General features: G+C 56.0%; 6 protein-coding genes across 6 annotated transcripts; 4 read left to right on the forward strand and 2 right to left on the reverse strand.

The window, feature by feature from the left end:
* Positions 1-203: 203 nt before the first annotated feature.
* Positions 204-2,071, reverse strand: PHACADRAFT_249225 (uncharacterized protein). The gene is made up of 4 exons (XM_007391566.1): positions 1,640-2,071; positions 1,385-1,568; positions 1,005-1,329; positions 204-947 (listed from the first exon to the last, which is right to left on the reverse strand). The coding sequence occupies exons 1-3, from the start codon at positions 2,005-2,007 to the stop codon at positions 1,219-1,221; spliced, it is 663 nt and encodes a 220-aa protein (XP_007391628.1). The 5' UTR covers positions 2,008-2,071; the 3' UTR covers positions 204-947; positions 1,005-1,218.
* Positions 2,072-2,216: 145 nt separating this feature from the next.
* Positions 2,217-3,670, reverse strand: PHACADRAFT_249227 (uncharacterized protein). The gene is made up of 2 exons (XM_007391567.1): positions 2,582-3,670; positions 2,217-2,528 (listed from the first exon to the last, which is right to left on the reverse strand). Exons 1-2 carry the CDS (start codon positions 3,373-3,375, stop codon positions 2,426-2,428), a joined length of 897 nt encoding a protein of 298 aa, XP_007391629.1. The 5' UTR covers positions 3,376-3,670; the 3' UTR covers positions 2,217-2,425.
* A 1,092-nt stretch (positions 3,671-4,762) lies between these two features.
* PHACADRAFT_249229 (uncharacterized protein) lies at positions 4,763-5,105 on the forward strand. The gene has a single exon (XM_007391568.1). It carries the CDS (start codon positions 4,789-4,791, stop codon positions 5,062-5,064), a length of 276 nt encoding a protein of 91 aa, XP_007391630.1. The 5' UTR covers positions 4,763-4,788; the 3' UTR covers positions 5,065-5,105.
* A 902-nt stretch (positions 5,106-6,007) lies between these two features.
* On the forward strand, positions 6,008-9,662 carry PHACADRAFT_25180 (uncharacterized protein; the record flags this gene model as incomplete). Its single annotated transcript, XM_007391240.1, has 10 exons — positions 6,008-6,525; positions 6,568-6,637; positions 6,687-6,797; positions 6,848-7,020; positions 7,070-7,310; positions 7,361-7,450; positions 7,503-8,140; positions 8,188-8,304; positions 8,357-8,409; positions 8,458-9,662. The coding sequence occupies 10 exons, from the start codon at positions 6,008-6,010 to the stop codon at positions 9,660-9,662; spliced, it is 3,216 nt and encodes a 1,071-aa protein (XP_007391302.1).
* A 1,495-nt stretch (positions 9,663-11,157) lies between these two features.
* On the forward strand, positions 11,158-13,279 carry PHACADRAFT_249233 (uncharacterized protein). The gene is made up of 18 exons (XM_007391569.1): positions 11,158-11,249; positions 11,310-11,348; positions 11,400-11,453; positions 11,514-11,538; positions 11,598-11,679; positions 11,732-11,764; positions 11,824-11,835; positions 11,908-11,921; positions 11,978-12,086; positions 12,137-12,204; positions 12,265-12,339; positions 12,401-12,458; positions 12,510-12,577; positions 12,628-12,646; positions 12,700-12,724; positions 12,779-12,863; positions 12,918-12,965; positions 13,027-13,279. The coding sequence occupies exons 1-18, from the start codon at positions 11,212-11,214 to the stop codon at positions 13,168-13,170; spliced, it is 996 nt and encodes a 331-aa protein (XP_007391631.1). The 5' UTR covers positions 11,158-11,211; the 3' UTR covers positions 13,171-13,279.
* A 288-nt stretch (positions 13,280-13,567) lies between these two features.
* On the forward strand, positions 13,568-16,012 carry PHACADRAFT_249234 (uncharacterized protein). The gene is made up of 4 exons (XM_007391570.1): positions 13,568-14,496; positions 14,546-14,917; positions 14,976-15,164; positions 15,215-16,012. The coding sequence occupies exons 1-4, from the start codon at positions 13,654-13,656 to the stop codon at positions 15,932-15,934; spliced, it is 2,124 nt and encodes a 707-aa protein (XP_007391632.1). The 5' UTR covers positions 13,568-13,653; the 3' UTR covers positions 15,935-16,012.
* The last annotated feature ends 562 nt before the right edge of the window (positions 16,013-16,574 follow it).

The following is a 16,574-nucleotide window of genomic DNA, read 5'->3' on the forward strand; positions in this document are numbered from 1 at the left end:
GAGTAGAACTACTCAGTTCTCAGCCACCAGGCGTTCGGTGATTGCCGTTGGTCCCGATTTGGGAGATGTCTTGGTTTCTCTGTCTGCGACGCTGCTATGGCCATCTTCCTCACTCCGACTCATCTGTCTGACTCTGCTTTGCTCCCTGGTGGCTCCCTACTATACTTTGATTTTTGCGATTGAGTGCCTCTCCGGAATCGCGCTCAGTCGCACCGCAGAAGTTCTATCTCGCTTTGGGGCTCGACCACACGTATGGGCAGGTGTTCCAGCCAACAACATGTGGCCACCGCAAGGTCCGAACCCGGTCTATATGACCTACACCCTGGCACGTTCTGCATCGTTCACATATTTCTCTGCACTTCTCCCGAGCCATATTGAACACATCGTTTGCATCCCTCGTGATGTATCCGCCGAGCATTGTCGCTACACCGACTGTCTTCTCCTTTCCCCCCACTCCTATCGATGACGCCATAGACCTCTCTAAGCTCTTCCAACACATCGATGCGGAAACACTCAATGCAATCCTCAGCCACGATTTCCCTGCGGCCGAGCTCTACAAGCTGGACACGCGACGCATTCTCGAAGCTCAATGGCACATGATTGACCTTGAGGATAGTATTGTGACCTACCGCAGTGTGCCCTCTGCGCGCGAAATCTACCAGACTCTCGATTCCCTCTTCGTCCCCCTCAACACCTACTTCTCTATCCTCTCCATCCACGCACTCTCGATTGGCCAGCCACCCACAGTTCCATACTACTTCTTCAAGTACAGTAGCCATCTCATCAAGATTACGCACCAATACGAATGGCATGCCGTGCTGCTGTACCATTTTGCGTTCTTCGCAAGACGATGCATGGAGATGTTGCAGGGAAACTACACGGGGTGGGAGAAGATCGATGTGGACCTCATGGAGGAATTGCTGGTGCAACACCGGAAACAGCCTGAGGTATGCCGGCGCCATCCGCAGCCAGACCTCTCAAGCTCATGGTTTGTCGTCTCTCAGGAGTGTAGCAACGGGAAGCGACGCACACGTTGAAGGGCATGGTCCCTCTCGCATTATGTGATCTCATGTGTCAGGATATCGTCATATACCTGCTATTTATTGTTACAAGAAGACGTAATCAGTACAGTTAATGTGCAATGTCCGCGCAGTGTCAACTATTCTCCCAGAATGAGCATATGCTAATGCTTGCCATTGACCTGCGACCTGCTGCTCCCTACACAGTCTCGCCTTCGGAGGGTTGCTTTGCCTTCTTCTCTTTCTTCGGGGTACGACCCGGAGGCGTAAAAGAAGTTGTAGATGAAGGGGCTACTTCGTCCTGTGCAGGCTAAGACACGTAAATCGTCAGAACTAGCGTCCTTGGACAAACACTGGCCACTCACGGTCTCCGCTTCCACATCCGAAGTAAGGATGCTCCCCAGCCTGTACGCAAACTGCCTGATCCTCTCAATCCCTCGCCCGTCGTTCTTACGAGACACGTAACCCTGCTGCACCTCCACCTCTTGCATGAACGCAGCAATGTCCGCGAGGCTCGGACTGAGGTCTCGGAGGGTCGCCAGGTTGACCCTACAAGGCATTTCAGCAGAGGCACAGGTGAGTCCTCTCGCAAAAGCTGAAGGTCTCACGCGAGCTCGCACCTCGTCCGCTTGTGCTCGGCCGCGAGCTCGTCGATCTGCGAGCGCGTGCGCTCCTCGCCCCTGGCGCGCTGCAGCTCCTTCGCACTCTGCTCGGCTCTAAACCTGTCAAACTCTCGCCTGACCTCGCTCAGCGCCGTTACGAGCCGGTCGTGCTCCTCGCGCCGGATGGACGACTCGAGCAGCGCCGCCTTCAGGTCGCGCTGCAGCGCGGCGTTCGTCTGGGATACCTCAGACACTTTGCGGTGCAGCGAGATCAGGTGCCGCCGCACCGCGAGATAGGGGAAGAGCGCAACCGGCGCGAGCACGCCTGTGAAGATCGCGAAGTGCGTCCACGGCGACAGAGGAGGTGGCGGCTGCTGCTGTTGCATTGTACGCGGTACGCTATAGACCTCTTGGCGCGGCCCGAGTCCGGGGAATGTCGGGGACGTGGTCTGCGATTGTTCGCCCTCCATCTTCGAACTTGTATATCAACGCTAGGGAACAATCCTCACCAGGTTCGAACTCGTCGTACAGAACAGAGAACCGTGCGTTCCCATTGCGGAATGGCAGCACGTCGGCGTCTACAGTAGGGTTAGGAGGAAAGGGCCCGAGATCTGAGGGCGTAAAGGCATGTACAAAGATGTCGCAGTCATACATGGGGTAGCTGATACGTAACGGGACAAGGCGGCGGGACATTTTCAAAGCAAGAATAAGTACGTGGTGGAAGACGACGAAAGCAAAGCGACGATGGCAAGAAGTGCTAGTCTAACGAGAGTGAAGCCCGAGGAAATGAGAATACAAATAAGTTTATTTCTTTTTGGACTTTCGCTTGAAGAAGCCAAAGAGTCTACGCCAGAAACCGCGCTTCTTGAGAGGCGGAGGCGGAGGCTCATCAGGCTCAGGCGGCATCCTGTGAACGATAAGTCAATACCTCCCGAGGAAGCTCGCGAACAGGCTACTCACTCATCCACATAGACAATCTTTTCTTCTGGTAAGGTCGAAATAACGTATTCGAGGGCATCCTTGTTCGCCATTCTGACAGACTCAGGAACAGGCAGCTTCCGCCGCCACACCGCCATGCTGTTCCCACTCTTCGAGGGCAGGAACACAAAGACGACGACCTTGGACATAGGCTTGTAGCAAACCACAGATTCTTGTAAGATTCTGTCCATGGTCGGTCGGACCTGCTCTAGAGTTAGCCAATCGAAAGCCGGCTGTTTTGGAGCTCCAGGTGTCACGGAGGCCTGAAAGTCCGCGTTCGCAAACAGTGCGCCTCGTTGGCCGGTCTGCAAGAACCTTTGCACGCCAACTGTCGCCAGGCCGTTCGACATTGCTTGGATCCACCGGAGCAAAGACGAGACACGATCATCTTTGTCAGGATTGAAGCCCCAATGTATCCTCTCCCGTGCGAGCCGTCGTCTAGAGTTGAAGGCCCGCCGTGCGAGTTCGAAAGCGGCACCACGAGATTCTACGAAGGTATTCTCTCCGAGCCCTTGCCTCGGAGGAGAGAGTTCAAAGACTGTTGCCATGCGTCCAGCAGCAATGTTCATTGTCCTCGACTGCTCGGGATTTGGCACAGAAGGCGTGTGCACATCAACTGGGCCGAACGAGGCAAACGTGGTGAGTTGCGGCGCAGCGGATGCAGCACCGGCGGGGGCAAGTGCTGGTGCAGGTCGCTCCGCAGGAGGCTGGTACTGGTAGGATATGCCTGAGTTTGTCTTATGCTTGCGGTCGCGGTCTCGGGGATCGAGATACATATCCTCGAGATCGTCGTACTCTTCATCTCCGCCCTCATCTCCCTCTTCATCGCCATAGTCTTCCTCATCTTCCTCGGGGATGGCATCCCATCCTCCATGGCCTTTCTGGGACCTGCCTAAGCCGTTAATCGCCTTCGGCTGCCCCCAACCTGCGTCACCTTTCGGCGACGGCCATCCAGCATCGGCCTGAGTTTGGCCCCAATCGCCAGCCGCCTTATGCGAGTTGCGCCCTCTTGACGATTTTCCGTGGTCGTCACCACCCCTACCACGATCGTCTGCTTGATTCCATCCCCCATCATCATGATGCCCGTGGCTGCGTCCCCGATCGTTCTTCCTATTATCCGGCTTCGCCCATGCGGCGTCGTCGTCCTCGTAGTTCCCGTTCCCCCATCCTCCACCTGTGCCTCCGCCACCTCCCCACCCTCCACCTGCGCCCTCGCCACCCTCCCATCCGCCGCCGCCGCCGCCGCCTGCTTTTGTCCCCCACCCACCACCATCCGCATCGTCCCCCCACCCGCCGTCCGACGCACCATTCTCTGAGTTCGCTCCCCAGCCATGACGCCCTCGGTCCCTTCCGGCATCGGTCCACTCACTGCTGCCCCAGCTCTGCGCCATCTGGATCTGCTGCGCACGCTGCGGCTTCGCCTGCCCACGGGCTGTATCCTGATGCGATGTTGCCCAGGTCTGCCACGACTGCTGCGGCTGCTGCGGCCAAACGGGCGCGCGCTCGGCGGCGACGGGTGCGGATGTCTGTTGGTGATGCAGTCCCTGAGGGACCTGACTTGGTACGGCACCCCTGGGTAGGCCAGGGTGGTTAAGCAACGCCTGGAGTTGTGCCTGATGTTGTCGTTGTGCTGCCTGCTGTAACAGAGCATGCGCCGGCGCCACAACCGCGGCAGCGGCAGCAGCAGGAGGCTGTACTTGAGGTTGTGGAGGAGCGGTCGGTACACTTGCTGTGATAGTTGTGGCAACTTTGGGCATACCGATATTTTGTGCTTCTTTGCCCCATTGCGTCCATGCGCCAGTCGGTAGAGCATGAGTAGAACGCGACTGAGCAGGAGCTGTCGGGAAGTTTGTTTGAATTCGAGGAGGGGCCCGTTGAGGTTGGGCATGGGCAAGACCAGGGGCCTCAGTTAAGCCTGTGAAACCAAGCGTGGGCCTTTCTGGCGTCCCCCAGCCGCCGGCAAATCCTGCGACGCTCTGATTTCGGCCGTGCATTGGGCGGTTCGCTTGCTGGGGAGATGAGTGTTGCTCTTTGCGTCTGAGTCCTTGAGACGCAGCATTCGGTGACATGTGGGAAGTCGCTCCGAAAGCCACATGTTTGGCAACAGGTAGAGTAGGGGCTGCGGGGGCTAGGTTCTTCAGCATGCCCTTCTAGAGGCTAGACGTAGCAGCGACGGTACCTTCTTGCGCATGTGGACTCCCAGATCCGTGACCAAACGCGCTGCTGATCGCAGTCGCAAGGTTCCAGCCGCCACCTTGCGCGGGCAACTCCTGATCCCATCCCGCAGCAGGACTTGCATCCATGGTAGGAGACGCGTGCGCATCGGTACCACCGCCCTCGCCACTCCAATGGTCGTCGCGTTGAGTAGTGTTGCCCCAGCCATCACCATCTTCTTCCGCCTGGTCATCTTCATCATCGTGTCTCCAAGCGCCTGCAATATACCTGGGCTCTTCGTCTTCGTCTGAGGCATACGAGGGTTGAGGAGACATGAACATGATCGACGGGTGAGCGACCAAAGAACAATAAGCGATCTAATTGGGTCGCGTGAGGCGGATAAGACGCACCTTGCGCAGCTCCTCCCCAAGTGTTAGCCGAGTGTGATCCTGACGCAACGCTGTGTCCAGTATGTACGTTTGTGCCGAGTTTAGGCAGGGTGCCAGTCTGCTCCGGTATTGTAGGTAACTTGCCGGGCGGTGCAGATGCTAGCAGCGCATCTGGAGGCTGTTGCTTGCCGTGCTCCTTCTGCTTACCTTTCACCTTCTTAGGCATTGTGGCTGCGCCCGAGCTTACACTGTTGAGGGAGGTAGGCGATAATGCAGCGCAGGTTCCTAGGGCTATTCGTCACGGAGGATTACCGGCTAAGATGGAGCAGACTGTTCAGGAAGAGCAGGCCCACGCCTTCAGCATTCGGAGATTTCTGTACACCGTCTGGTAGCAGATATTGCACTTAGGGAAGTTGTCGTAACCGTTGAAGGGTGCCATCTTCATAGCCCGCAGACGAATAGAGTTAAAGCAGACACGAAACGCCCGTGTATCATTCTCTATGCTGGTTATCCGTGACTGTGTCTTCTGCCAGACAACATGAGGTCCAAGTTGGGAGGCCGACTAAGGCGATTGTTGAAAGTATTTGTGATAAAATCGAGAAGAGAAATGAAAGACGTCTTTGCCACACATCCGAGACGTGGTACTTGGTCGGTGCTAAGCGTGGGAGTGATCGACGTTAGCGAATGCTTACCTCACTCCGCTTACTTCCATTCAGCCGCTCACTGATCTGAATAAATAGACCTGCTTACTCTATTGTAATGATATAATCGGTGACCAAGAGCGCATCTTGAGGTGACTCTTCATCGCGGATCTGCTGCTACATATCTATGAATCTCCCTTGCTATCTGGACTAGAATTCCCGAGATGAGTCTACAGCCTCCGCAAAGGCCTCGGGTGTTGGCGAGCACGCCTCATCTTTCCGTTCCTCAGTCGGTCTCCCCTGTGTCGTCTGCTGAGGGCGGGGGCATTTCGCCTCTGCTCCCCCCTTTCCGGCACACGAGACCCACCTTGTCTCGACATTCGACTACGTCGACCACACCGTCTAGGCAGCACCGTTCACCGTTCCTGACACCACGGACAGTAAACGTGAACATGATGCAGTCACCACACAACTCAAGGTTGCTTATGCCTACGGTCCGCCCTCCTAAACAATTACCCCATACGTCACCATCCTTCCGGATATCCTCCTCCAAGTCCTCACCAGCCAAAATTGCCAGGTCGAGAGCAGGATCGATGGCACAGAGTCTCCAGACTTCACCGGATCCAAGCGCCAGCCCCCAGATCAATGTAACTGTCGACTGGATTGGTGGAGGGTGTCGCTTTGAGGTGGTTGAGGACTTTGTTGAGATAGAGGGCTATCAGCTTTACGCAGTAGAGAAATGGTGAGCTGGCCAGTAGGCTGCTGGTCGGTACGCTCAATAGAGTGCAAGGGTTGTAGAACGGACACGTTCAGTGACGGTCCTGACGGTCTTCACCGGTGACCCTAATCACAAAGTATGTGTGATTTTCTGTGATTACATCGTCGCGACTAATATTTCAATAGGTCACGATGACGGCTCTGAGTCCTGCACCGTGGTTAAGTACCGTAGAAGCGCAGGCCGAATGGGAGAAAGCTATTCATCAGCTGCGCCGAGACGGCGCACGTCCAAGAGAGGTGAGCATATGTGCTACATGTCTAATCTATCTGATGCTACCGTACGCAAGACAGAGAAGGGCCTAGTCATGGTCACCTCGCTGGCCAACTTCCGCTCTGACTACACTATCGTGCGCATACCTGGCGGAAATTTCCTCGAGATACGGGAAGGACTATATGCGAACATCAATGTCCTTCGTATGGGCTGTAGCGGAAGGAGTGCCCTGACGCTTGAAGAACCGAGGTAAGGCTTGCATGGCCTGTAGAGCCTCCTTTAGGCTCATTCGCAATAGTGACACAACCAAGGACCGGTTTATCTCAGCATACCACCTACCCGACCAGGCTCTTATAAGGTCCCCTGAGCTGTTCAAGTCCGTCGTGCTGGAGCTTGTCAAGCTAATACAGGCCGCGCTATCCGTATTTGGCATGTTTGACATGGACCGCGAAGAGCGTAACGGTCTCCTATGTGATGTCACCTGCGAAGGCATCCAACGCTGGGTTGCAGAAATTGGCGAGCCGCTCATGAATGTTGAGGTGGGGGCTTGAGGAAAATTTTCGCAGATTGTTTCTGACCTGCTTCCCAGCCGATGGAACGAGTCGCGGATCCCACTGTGGTTGCTGCCCTCTTCAGTATGGTCATGATTCTGAGGAACAAGCTCCATGTCATGGGCTACGTACGTTTTGCGTGAGCATTCGGTGGTTTTGCGATGCTAATTCACCATCTAGGACGTGCCAAAAGATCCCTTCATCGACCCATACAGCTTTATCAAATCTATCACAAGCTTCGCCACCCCCAAGATGCATGGACACAACCATTCTCTTTCCCTCCCGCATCATCTGGTCGCGTCCAACGTCGGTATGTCCTCTTCGACATCAATCGCCACCTCCTTGCAGACCGCCTTCGTTAATCGCAACATCGTCGAGGCCATCAGAGCCGCCTACGAAAAGGCGAGGCAGAACGAGTCGTACAAGGTGCACCGCGTGCTCATCAGCAAGCTCGACGATCTCGCGACAGACCTCCGGACGACTCCCGAGCCCGGCGGGGCAGCGAAAAGCCTTTTCGGCTGGGCAAACAGCCTCAAGCCGACGACAGACCTCGAGAAGTTCGTGCAGACGATCACACAGAACCACAAGGTCGGCTGCAGCAGTCTGCGCTACCTCTGGGCGGGACGACCGGGGGAGGTCGAGCGAAAGCGCAAGGAGAAAGAGGCGATTTGGAGCGAAGGCGAAGAGAAGGAGAGGGAGAAAGAGGCAGAGAAAGAGAGGTGCGAGAAGGACATGAAGAGCTCGGATGATGAAGCGGACGACGGAAACGCACTGCCGTGGTCAGGCAGGGTCCAACGCAAGATCGAGAACTGGGCGGCGTAAGTTACCGGTCTCATTCTGCGGCCAACGTCTAATGGCTTTGCAGTCGAGGTCGACCGAAGAAGTACAGCCAAGACCTGGGCAGTCAAGGAAAGGCGACTGACTCGCCTGGGCGTGATCAGGCAATGCAAACCTCTCTTCTACCCTCAGTCGTGGTGTCAAGGTAAGCGTGTCTGGTGTGCTACTCAAAATCTGCTATTCACTATACCATGTAGAGAATTAGGGGACGATGATAATCTGCTGACCAGTGGGCAAGCGTCTCCAGTGTGTACGTGAGAACAATTTCTTACATCACACTTTACTAATCGCTGTACAGCTGATTCGAACTTCCGGACTCCTCTCATATCTGGGTATGGTGAGATGCCTCGAGCCAAACGCTCCACCGGGGAGCTCTCAGACTATGATCGTCGGGTCAGCGAGTTCAACCAACGGAATCCCCCGGCGAAACTGTCTGGTCAGGCGCGCATCGCCAGTTGGTCCGGCGCTCAGATCTCACGAGGGGATGACGAGTATCGGGGCCGATCGCGAATACAACGACGAGGCGGAAGTCCATTAGGCAAACCTGTTGATGCGGCGGAGGCATCGAGAAGCAAGGACAACGTTGCCGAGCAAGATGATTGGCCACGGCCGCGAGAACGAGACCTGACGGCCCTGAAGCGACAACGAAGCTCAGACGACGCAGACTTCCTGCGCGGCAAGAAGCCCCTGCCGATGGACCTCATGCGTCTCGACGTCGAGCTCTGCGGCCAGCTGCTCATCATGCGCCGGCGAGAGCAGCACCTTGCGAACGTCCTCTCGTGTCTCTCGGCGCTGACGACCAAGCTGTCCGAGTCGAACACCACGATCCGGCAGGAGTACACGGCGAAGGCGACCGAGCTCGAGGCGCTCCACCAGCGCGCGAACGTCGTCCAGGACGTCGAGGCCGCGCGGGCGCGCGCAGACGCGATGACGCAGGAGGCGCACGCGCTCGAGTACGAGTCCGCGCAGTTCCTCGTCGACGACCTCTGGCACATGGCCGCCGCGCCGCGCAACAAGGTGCTCGCGATGCGCGAGCGCGTCTTCGGCACGGGGCGGCGGCTGCCGCAGGGTGTGAGAGGCGCGCACGGGACCTTCAACCGCCTGCAGTGGACGCTCGACGGCGGCGGCCGGCTCGTCGACGTCCACGGCCGGACGGAGAGCGAGGCGGAGGAAGAGGAGGCTTTGCCGCCGATTCGGCCGGTCGTACATGAAGAGGAGGAGGTCGTCGAGCACGCGTCGCTCAAGCCGACGTGGCTGCTGAGGTTGTTCAACTACTGGGGGAGCAGGTGGGGTCCGAGGCGCGGCTCGTCGTTTGAGAAGGACAAAGACAAGGACAAGGGGAAGGAAGGAGGGAATGGCACAGGACGCTCGGTGGAGGAGAAAGCAGACGGGACATCCCCGGGGTCACCGAAGGAGTATGCGAACGGGAGGAGGTCATCGCTGTCCGGTTCTTCATCGGGATTTGAGCTGCGATCTTCACTTGCGAGGAATCAGACGACATAGCGTACAGCGTCCTGGTCATCGTTGCCGCGGGTTCAATTAGAATATTTGATTTAATTTATTGACATGATTTGTTTAGTTTTTATACTATTAGTACTGGTGATCGTGTGGTGCTTGCAAAGTGACAGGGATGTCAAGCACGAACACCGTGTGGCGCTTCCGGTGCTCCCCACGCCACCAACGTTACTGACTCGCGAGAGGTATCCTGAAACAGCCTTCTTGTGAGCCAGGACTATACGATATGTTGGCCTGACGGTTCGAAAGCATCCAAAGCCTGGATAGTATGCGAGCAGCAGGCTGAAGTGGACCACGGTCGGTCAAGGTAGTCTTTCAGAGTACCCTACTAGTACACCCGCGGTCCCATGGATCACTGAGATCTACCACGAACATGCGGTACGCTCACTTCCAACGCGGGCATGCCATTGATAGGGTGTCCAAGCGATGATAGGGGCGCAGGCGTGCAGGAGGTTGCAAAGACCCTCGGAAACACAGCTGTTAGAACCGGAACACGGATCGACGTGCAGAGTCTGTCAGTGACGCAAGCGATGTACCAACCAAGAGCGCTGTGATTGATCTGCATCTCCTTGCATTGCGCGTGTTGCCTGTGACAACCATAGTGTCAGTGACATCTTCATGTGCAATAGGTTGCTGGTGGCCGATACCGGCGTGTACATCGCCGGACCATGACTTATCTTATGCGCCATTTGCAAGCTGCGTGCTCAGTATTTTGTCATAAAAACTGGCATTAATGATTTTTACCTATGCGTAGTTGTGCATGCTCACAAAACTATCGCCAGCTTGAGCTGTTGACCTTGCCTTGTTTGCTAGGGTTGCGTTCCCATGAATCCTGTCTTTTCTGGTATCAGATTTTTTTTATTCTAAAAAAAGGGCAAATTTCTTGCTGTGAAGATCCATCCATTAATAGCAGGCTGGTGATCTTAACGAAACTGTTGCACAAGGTAGATGTTACGTAGCGCAGTAGAGAAGCGTGCATCGGGCGGCGACGCGTAGCAACGCACGAGCGTCGAAGGACTTTGTGTCCTCCATTTTGCTCGAGAATCTGCCCGCGCTGTCGTTCGCCGTCGTAAAAGCATTCAACTCATCTCAAGCGATTAACCTTGAGCTTGGGCGAGGCCATTCGTCTGTCTAAATCTCATGGCGAGATCGCTTGGCCGATACGCGCGGATCACCCGAACGCCACCAAGGATTTTGCCTTTAGGCGATGCGGTAATAATTTGATGACCGCGCACCGACTCCATAGAGACAGTCTGATACGCGGGCACGTTCAGATTGCCCGTGCCTAATTTTCAAGGGATCATCCTTTCTCCCGCGCTTCCGGAGTGGCCTGGTGCACTCTTTGGTCCGTAGAACCACTCCTCCCGCGGGAGACAATTTTCCGTCGTGACGATCCGCAACAATTACGGGACCTGTATATGTAGGCTAGTTCTACGCTCAGACCTGCCTTTTGCCTCTCTCTTCTCTTTTATTTACTGCTCCGATACTTCGCTCGGGCAGTTTGTAGAGCACTCGCCGTGGCTCTCTGGTGAATACCATGCATCTATCCCCAGGAGGAGAAGTCGCTGAGGTGTTGTAAGCACCCTATATATCCTCCGAGCTACTTGAGCCTCCGAATTGACCGCTCTCTTACAGGCACGGACCCAGTTTGATTGGAATTTTCCTGAATTTACTGTGCGTTCTGAATCCGTTCTGGATTTACTCGCGTCCTGATTGTGAACCCAGATTGTATGGCGTCGTTGTAACACAGGTCCGCTCCTACTACGACAGCTTCCCCAAGTGAGTCTTGCAAGCGGTTCGAACTGTTCACGTCTGGTTACCATACCCTTGCCACCGCAGAGACCCGACATGGATGAAAATTTACGTATGTTCGCTCGTCGTTTCCCGGATAGTGCCCAATCTCACGGTCGCTGTGCCTCCTAGGTCGGCGTCCTCCTTCTCGCCGACACACTGAACAGTGCATTCAACATGGCGTGGATCTACAACGTGCTGGTCAACCACTTCGGTGCGTAATCACCGAACCACAGCTGCACATACCATGACTAACACGAGAACAGGCGACATGGAGGCCCTTACGGAGGCTAATTGGCGTGAGTGCTCTGTTTCTGTCTTTGCTTGTGCAATCGCTAATTCAACGCTTTCATCCTAGTGTTTGCCTCAGGTACTGCTCCTCTTGATTTCCGAAGTAGACACATACCTGACAATGCTTCCGTCTTGATCTTGCAATGAGCAGAGGAGGCCATGGCGGTAAGCTCCTCTTTTATGTGCTAGGCGCTGCTCAGCCAATCTAACTATCGCTGCAGGGCATCATCGCTGTGATGGTCCAACTCTTCTTCGCCTGGCGGCTGAAGGTCTTGACGAAGAATCGGTTCGTTGTCGCCGTCGTGGTCTGCAGCTCTAGCGTGGCCGGACGTAAGTGCACCAATTGCCCGCCGTGATCATACATAACCGAGTTGTTTCAGTATGCGCCATCGGTACCGCCATCGGGATAACCATGAAGCCCCATTTCTCGGACTTCCACGTGCTCAACGTACGTACCTTCCTCAATGCATGGCTGTTCAGGATGACCGCTGACCGTCACGGTGCACAGGCCGTTGCGATTCCCTGGCTCGTCGCCTGTACGATGTCCGACGTCCTGATCGCATTGGCCCTCAGTCTGTATCTGGTCAGTGTTTTGTCTGCGAAACTGTCGAGCACAGATCGCTGACATCCTGCCGACGTTCTAGAGGAAGCACAAGACGGGATTCGCCCACACCGACACCGTCGTGAACAAGATCGTTCGCTGTAAGCCTGCAGTTGACAGTCCTCTTCTGGCATGTGCTCATCTATCTCAAGCAACCGTGCAGAACGGGCTTCTGACGGCCTCCTTTACGGTCGCCCATATTGTCGCCTTCTTGGCTTCTGTAAGAATCTTCTCTTTCGTCGTAAGCCATTGCTAACACGCCGTTGATAGCCTACTGGGATCCACATGAGTAAGAGCATTTTTCTTCTTCCGACGAATGGGACTTACGAAACTATTCGACAGTCTTCAACTACACTGTCGTTAAGCTGTAAGTCTCATGATACATAATCGCCCTGCACAATCTCATAGCAATATTCTGCAGTTACACCAACTCGGTCATATCTAGTCTCAACTCACGGAAGGAATGGATGGTTTCGCTTTCCGGGGAGGGCAACCGAGGCGGGGCGGTACGCTGAATCTACCCCTCAATGAGAGTAGAACTGACAAATTTGGGCTCGCAGGCAATGGCCAACTTCATGACTACAAACCAGTCAATTCACCAACAGGTGGTAAGCGGTCACACCAAGCCTCGCCAATCTCTCCGCATCGGTTGCTGACCGCGTCTCGCAGGTGACCATTAATATAGAGACCCACGAGACGGTGGACGTGGATAGCGACCCAAAGCATGACCCTGAATGGCCTGACATGGCGGGCTCCCGGCCTTCTGCTGGTAAGAGGGGTGTATCGGGGGACCCTAAGGCTTACGCGGTTTGACCACGCATCTTCATCAATAACAATAGGAAGGAGTAGGATATCGTATATACTGTATAACTGTGCTCGCTGCAGCAGACGTCAATCCTTATGCCGTCGATCCTTACACGCCATTAAATGTACCGGGTGTTATCGTATGCTCCAAGCTCAGCCCACTCCACAGTTAAAATGCGAAACTTGCAGAGCGTGTCACTTTCACAACGGCCATTTTGAGGGTTTCACGAGATCACATACGTCGTCTCCAATAGCCAGAGCGGAGCCCAGCGAGTCGGCCGACGTGATTGTTACGGACTCGCGACGCGTTATGGGAGTAAAAGGCATGGTGTGCACAAGCGCCACCGCCAGAGCGACTTCGCTTCCAACCACCACCACCGCCACTGACGACCCCGCCTCGCCGCCCTCTATCGACGACGAATACGCATCATCTCCACTCATTTACGATACCCATTCTATAAACTAAGGCGACTTCCCTGAAAACGACTCACGATGGCCCCAGCTACATCAGTCCTCTTTCATCCCAAGAAGAAACAGCTGTACACCCAGCTGCGGGCCCAAGGTGGCGGCGAGCGGCCCACGCAATCGAGCTCTCAGAACACGTCTGGGACCTCGACCCCTTCGCCATCGCCGCCGTCGCCGCAGAAGCCGAAGCCGAAGGTGCCCCGCCCGCCGCGGGCGAAGGAGGAGGAGGACGGCCCGCCGAAGCTCGAGGGCCCCTTCGCCGAGTTCCGGCTGATGTCGAGTGCGCTGAACGGCTGGAAGTACGACGTGATGAAGTTCGACTCGCGCAAGCCGGTCGACATCCTCGCCTGGGCGCAGCCCGTGAAGCTGAACCGCAAGGAGGTGCGGCGGAACACGGGCGCGGACGACACAAGCGGCCCCGCGGCGCCGGTGGCTGTGGGCCCCATGCTTGGCCCCGACAACAAGCCTGTGATCGGCATGGACGGGCGGGTGGTCATGGTCGACGCGGAGGGCAAGCCCATACGACCTGGCGAACAGCAGACGAATGGCGCGGGGGACACGAAGGGCAAGGAGAAGGAGAAGCCGAGCGCGGCGAAGAAGAAGTTCCAGAAGAAGACGAGGCAAGTCTTCCTCGTCCCTGAGCACATCAGGCAGCTCAGGCGGGAAGAGCGCTACCCGTGGATCATCGAGGACAGCTCCGAGCAGGAACTCTGGGTCGCAAGTATGGAAGAGGTCTCCAAGGCGGAAACACAGGCGATGTTTATGCCCGCCGCGAACGACATCTTCAAGTTCGTACCCGCCCATCGATGGTACAAGTTCCAGAAGCGGCCGCACTATCATGTACCCAACCTCGAGGAGGCAGAAGATCTGGTATGTCAGAACCGCCATTTGTTGAGACACATTTGTCATCTCTCTTCAGATGAAGCAGCTGGCAAAGAATAAAGACCCAGAACGGTGGCTACTCCGCAGACGCAACGGTCAAGGCCCCTCAGATGCCACTGCCGCGATATTTAAAGCCGAGCGAGACGGCAGCATGCCGCCTTCTTCTTCGTCGCTCGTATATTCCACCAGTCAAAGTGTTGGTCCTGGGGGACGAAAGCTCAGATCGGTGGACAGCGGTGTCGACCGTCTTTTCGGAGATGACGACGAAGAGGACGGAGAAGGCAAACGGCGAAAACGAGAATACGGCCAGGAGGGCGATCTTGACGAGTTAGACTTTGAGGACGATGTGCAGGACGACGATGATAAGATGGAGCCAGACGCTGACGATGAGGAGGCGAAGGAGCTCGAAGTGCGTATTGATTCAGTTGGCCGAGACATGCAGGTCACTCATAACATATATGCTGCAGGAACGTCTCAAGCGGGAATACAAGACTGCAAACAAGACAAGAGAAGGTTACATCGACGAGTCCGATGAAGAGGAAGAAATCAATGAGCTATCGACTGCAGGCAAGGACATGCGGAAGCTCATGAAGAAGCTCGAAAAGAACGGCGCGTACGACGAGAGCGACGACGAAAAGAACCCTTACGCTAGCTCGGTAGGTTTAATGACATCCCACGCGTCACACTCATGCTAATTATGATACAGGAAGAAGAGGAGCCGGAGGAAGAGCCGCTCCAGGCGCCACAAGGCCCTGCCATCATTCCTCCAGAGCCTCAAGCTCAGTCCCGGCAGTCTTCACAGGCACCTGGTACGCCCGTACCCTCTGGGGCAAAGTCCCCCACGCAGCCTCCAGCGACTATCAAAACCGAGTCAGGCTCGCGCGCGACGTCGCCCATTCCCGGTCACGGTGGCCATGCCGTTGTTGCACAGCGTGCCACAAGCCCCAAGGCGCCCAAGCTTAAGACCAACGGCACCAGCAGGGCAACAAGCCCCCTCGCGGGCGGCAGCCAGCCCACGAGTCCCATCGGTAGCCCGATTACCGGGCGAGCAGACAGCCCGCCAACGCAGGGCAAACCAGGCCACAAGCGCAAAGCGGAGGAGGGCGCGGGCGGAGTGCCGTCGAAGCTGAAGAAGCGCAAGGCGACGGCGGGTCCTACGGCGGACGGGGAGCTCGAGGATTGGATGCTGGTGGAGTGGCTGAAGAAGGCACCGAACGCGACGACGCGGGACTGCATCCACCACTTCACGCCGTGGCTCACGACGGAGGACAAGAAGCAGAACTTCACGAAGCTCGTCAAGGAGGTCGCTCAGCTCAAGGGTGGTGTGCTCGTCCTCCGCCCCGCGTACCGTGGCTCGAACGCTCCGAACTCGCCTGCCCCGGCCTCGCCCGCCCCGACGTCCCCTACGCCCAACGGCACCGCGTGAAGCGCCTGTGTGCTTCCGTACGTGTACTTGTACTCCGTTATTGTATACCTAGCGGACTATAGCATCATCTTTCTGCGGCACGCTGTTTGTATACTGGACCCGAAGACGGCTCGGTAAGTTGTGTAACAAGAACATTCCGACCTAGACCTGCCGTATGAAGCCAAACAGATCTCCCGGGTGAGCGGCGCATACCCGAACTTTCTGCTACATTAATATGTATTAGGTTATCTTCGTACGTTCTGCGGCAGTACGTACGGCGCGAGGGGCGGCCTGTTTAAGTCAGGGACGCGTCGACTATGTCTCCTAGCGAGTCTTATCTAAGAGGCACAGCTGAGACAGCGATTAAACGCGCTCGTCTCCAAGACTTGTTCTATCCGTACGCCACCAGCTAATCACTTGGCATGAACAATATCCCGTCGCACTCATGAACTGCATCTACAGAATTAGTACGTCTCCAAGTGGACACGAAGGCGATCGGCAAACGCTGTGATGCTTGAGGTTTACCTGCACCTTCCCTACTAGCCTTGCATCCAGTACACTTGACTGCAGCTGCGTTACAGTGCATTTTCTAAGACTCTGCCTTGCTCTCGAACTCTGATACAGTCGCTCTCTACGACGCCGAACGGTGGTCCCGCTCATA

Source organism: Phanerochaete carnosa (assembly GCF_000300595.1).
Source record: "Phanerochaete carnosa HHB-10118-sp unplaced genomic scaffold PHACAscaffold_2, whole genome shotgun sequence".
Classification (NCBI taxonomy): domain Eukaryota; kingdom Fungi; phylum Basidiomycota; class Agaricomycetes; order Polyporales; family Phanerochaetaceae; genus Phanerochaete; species Phanerochaete carnosa.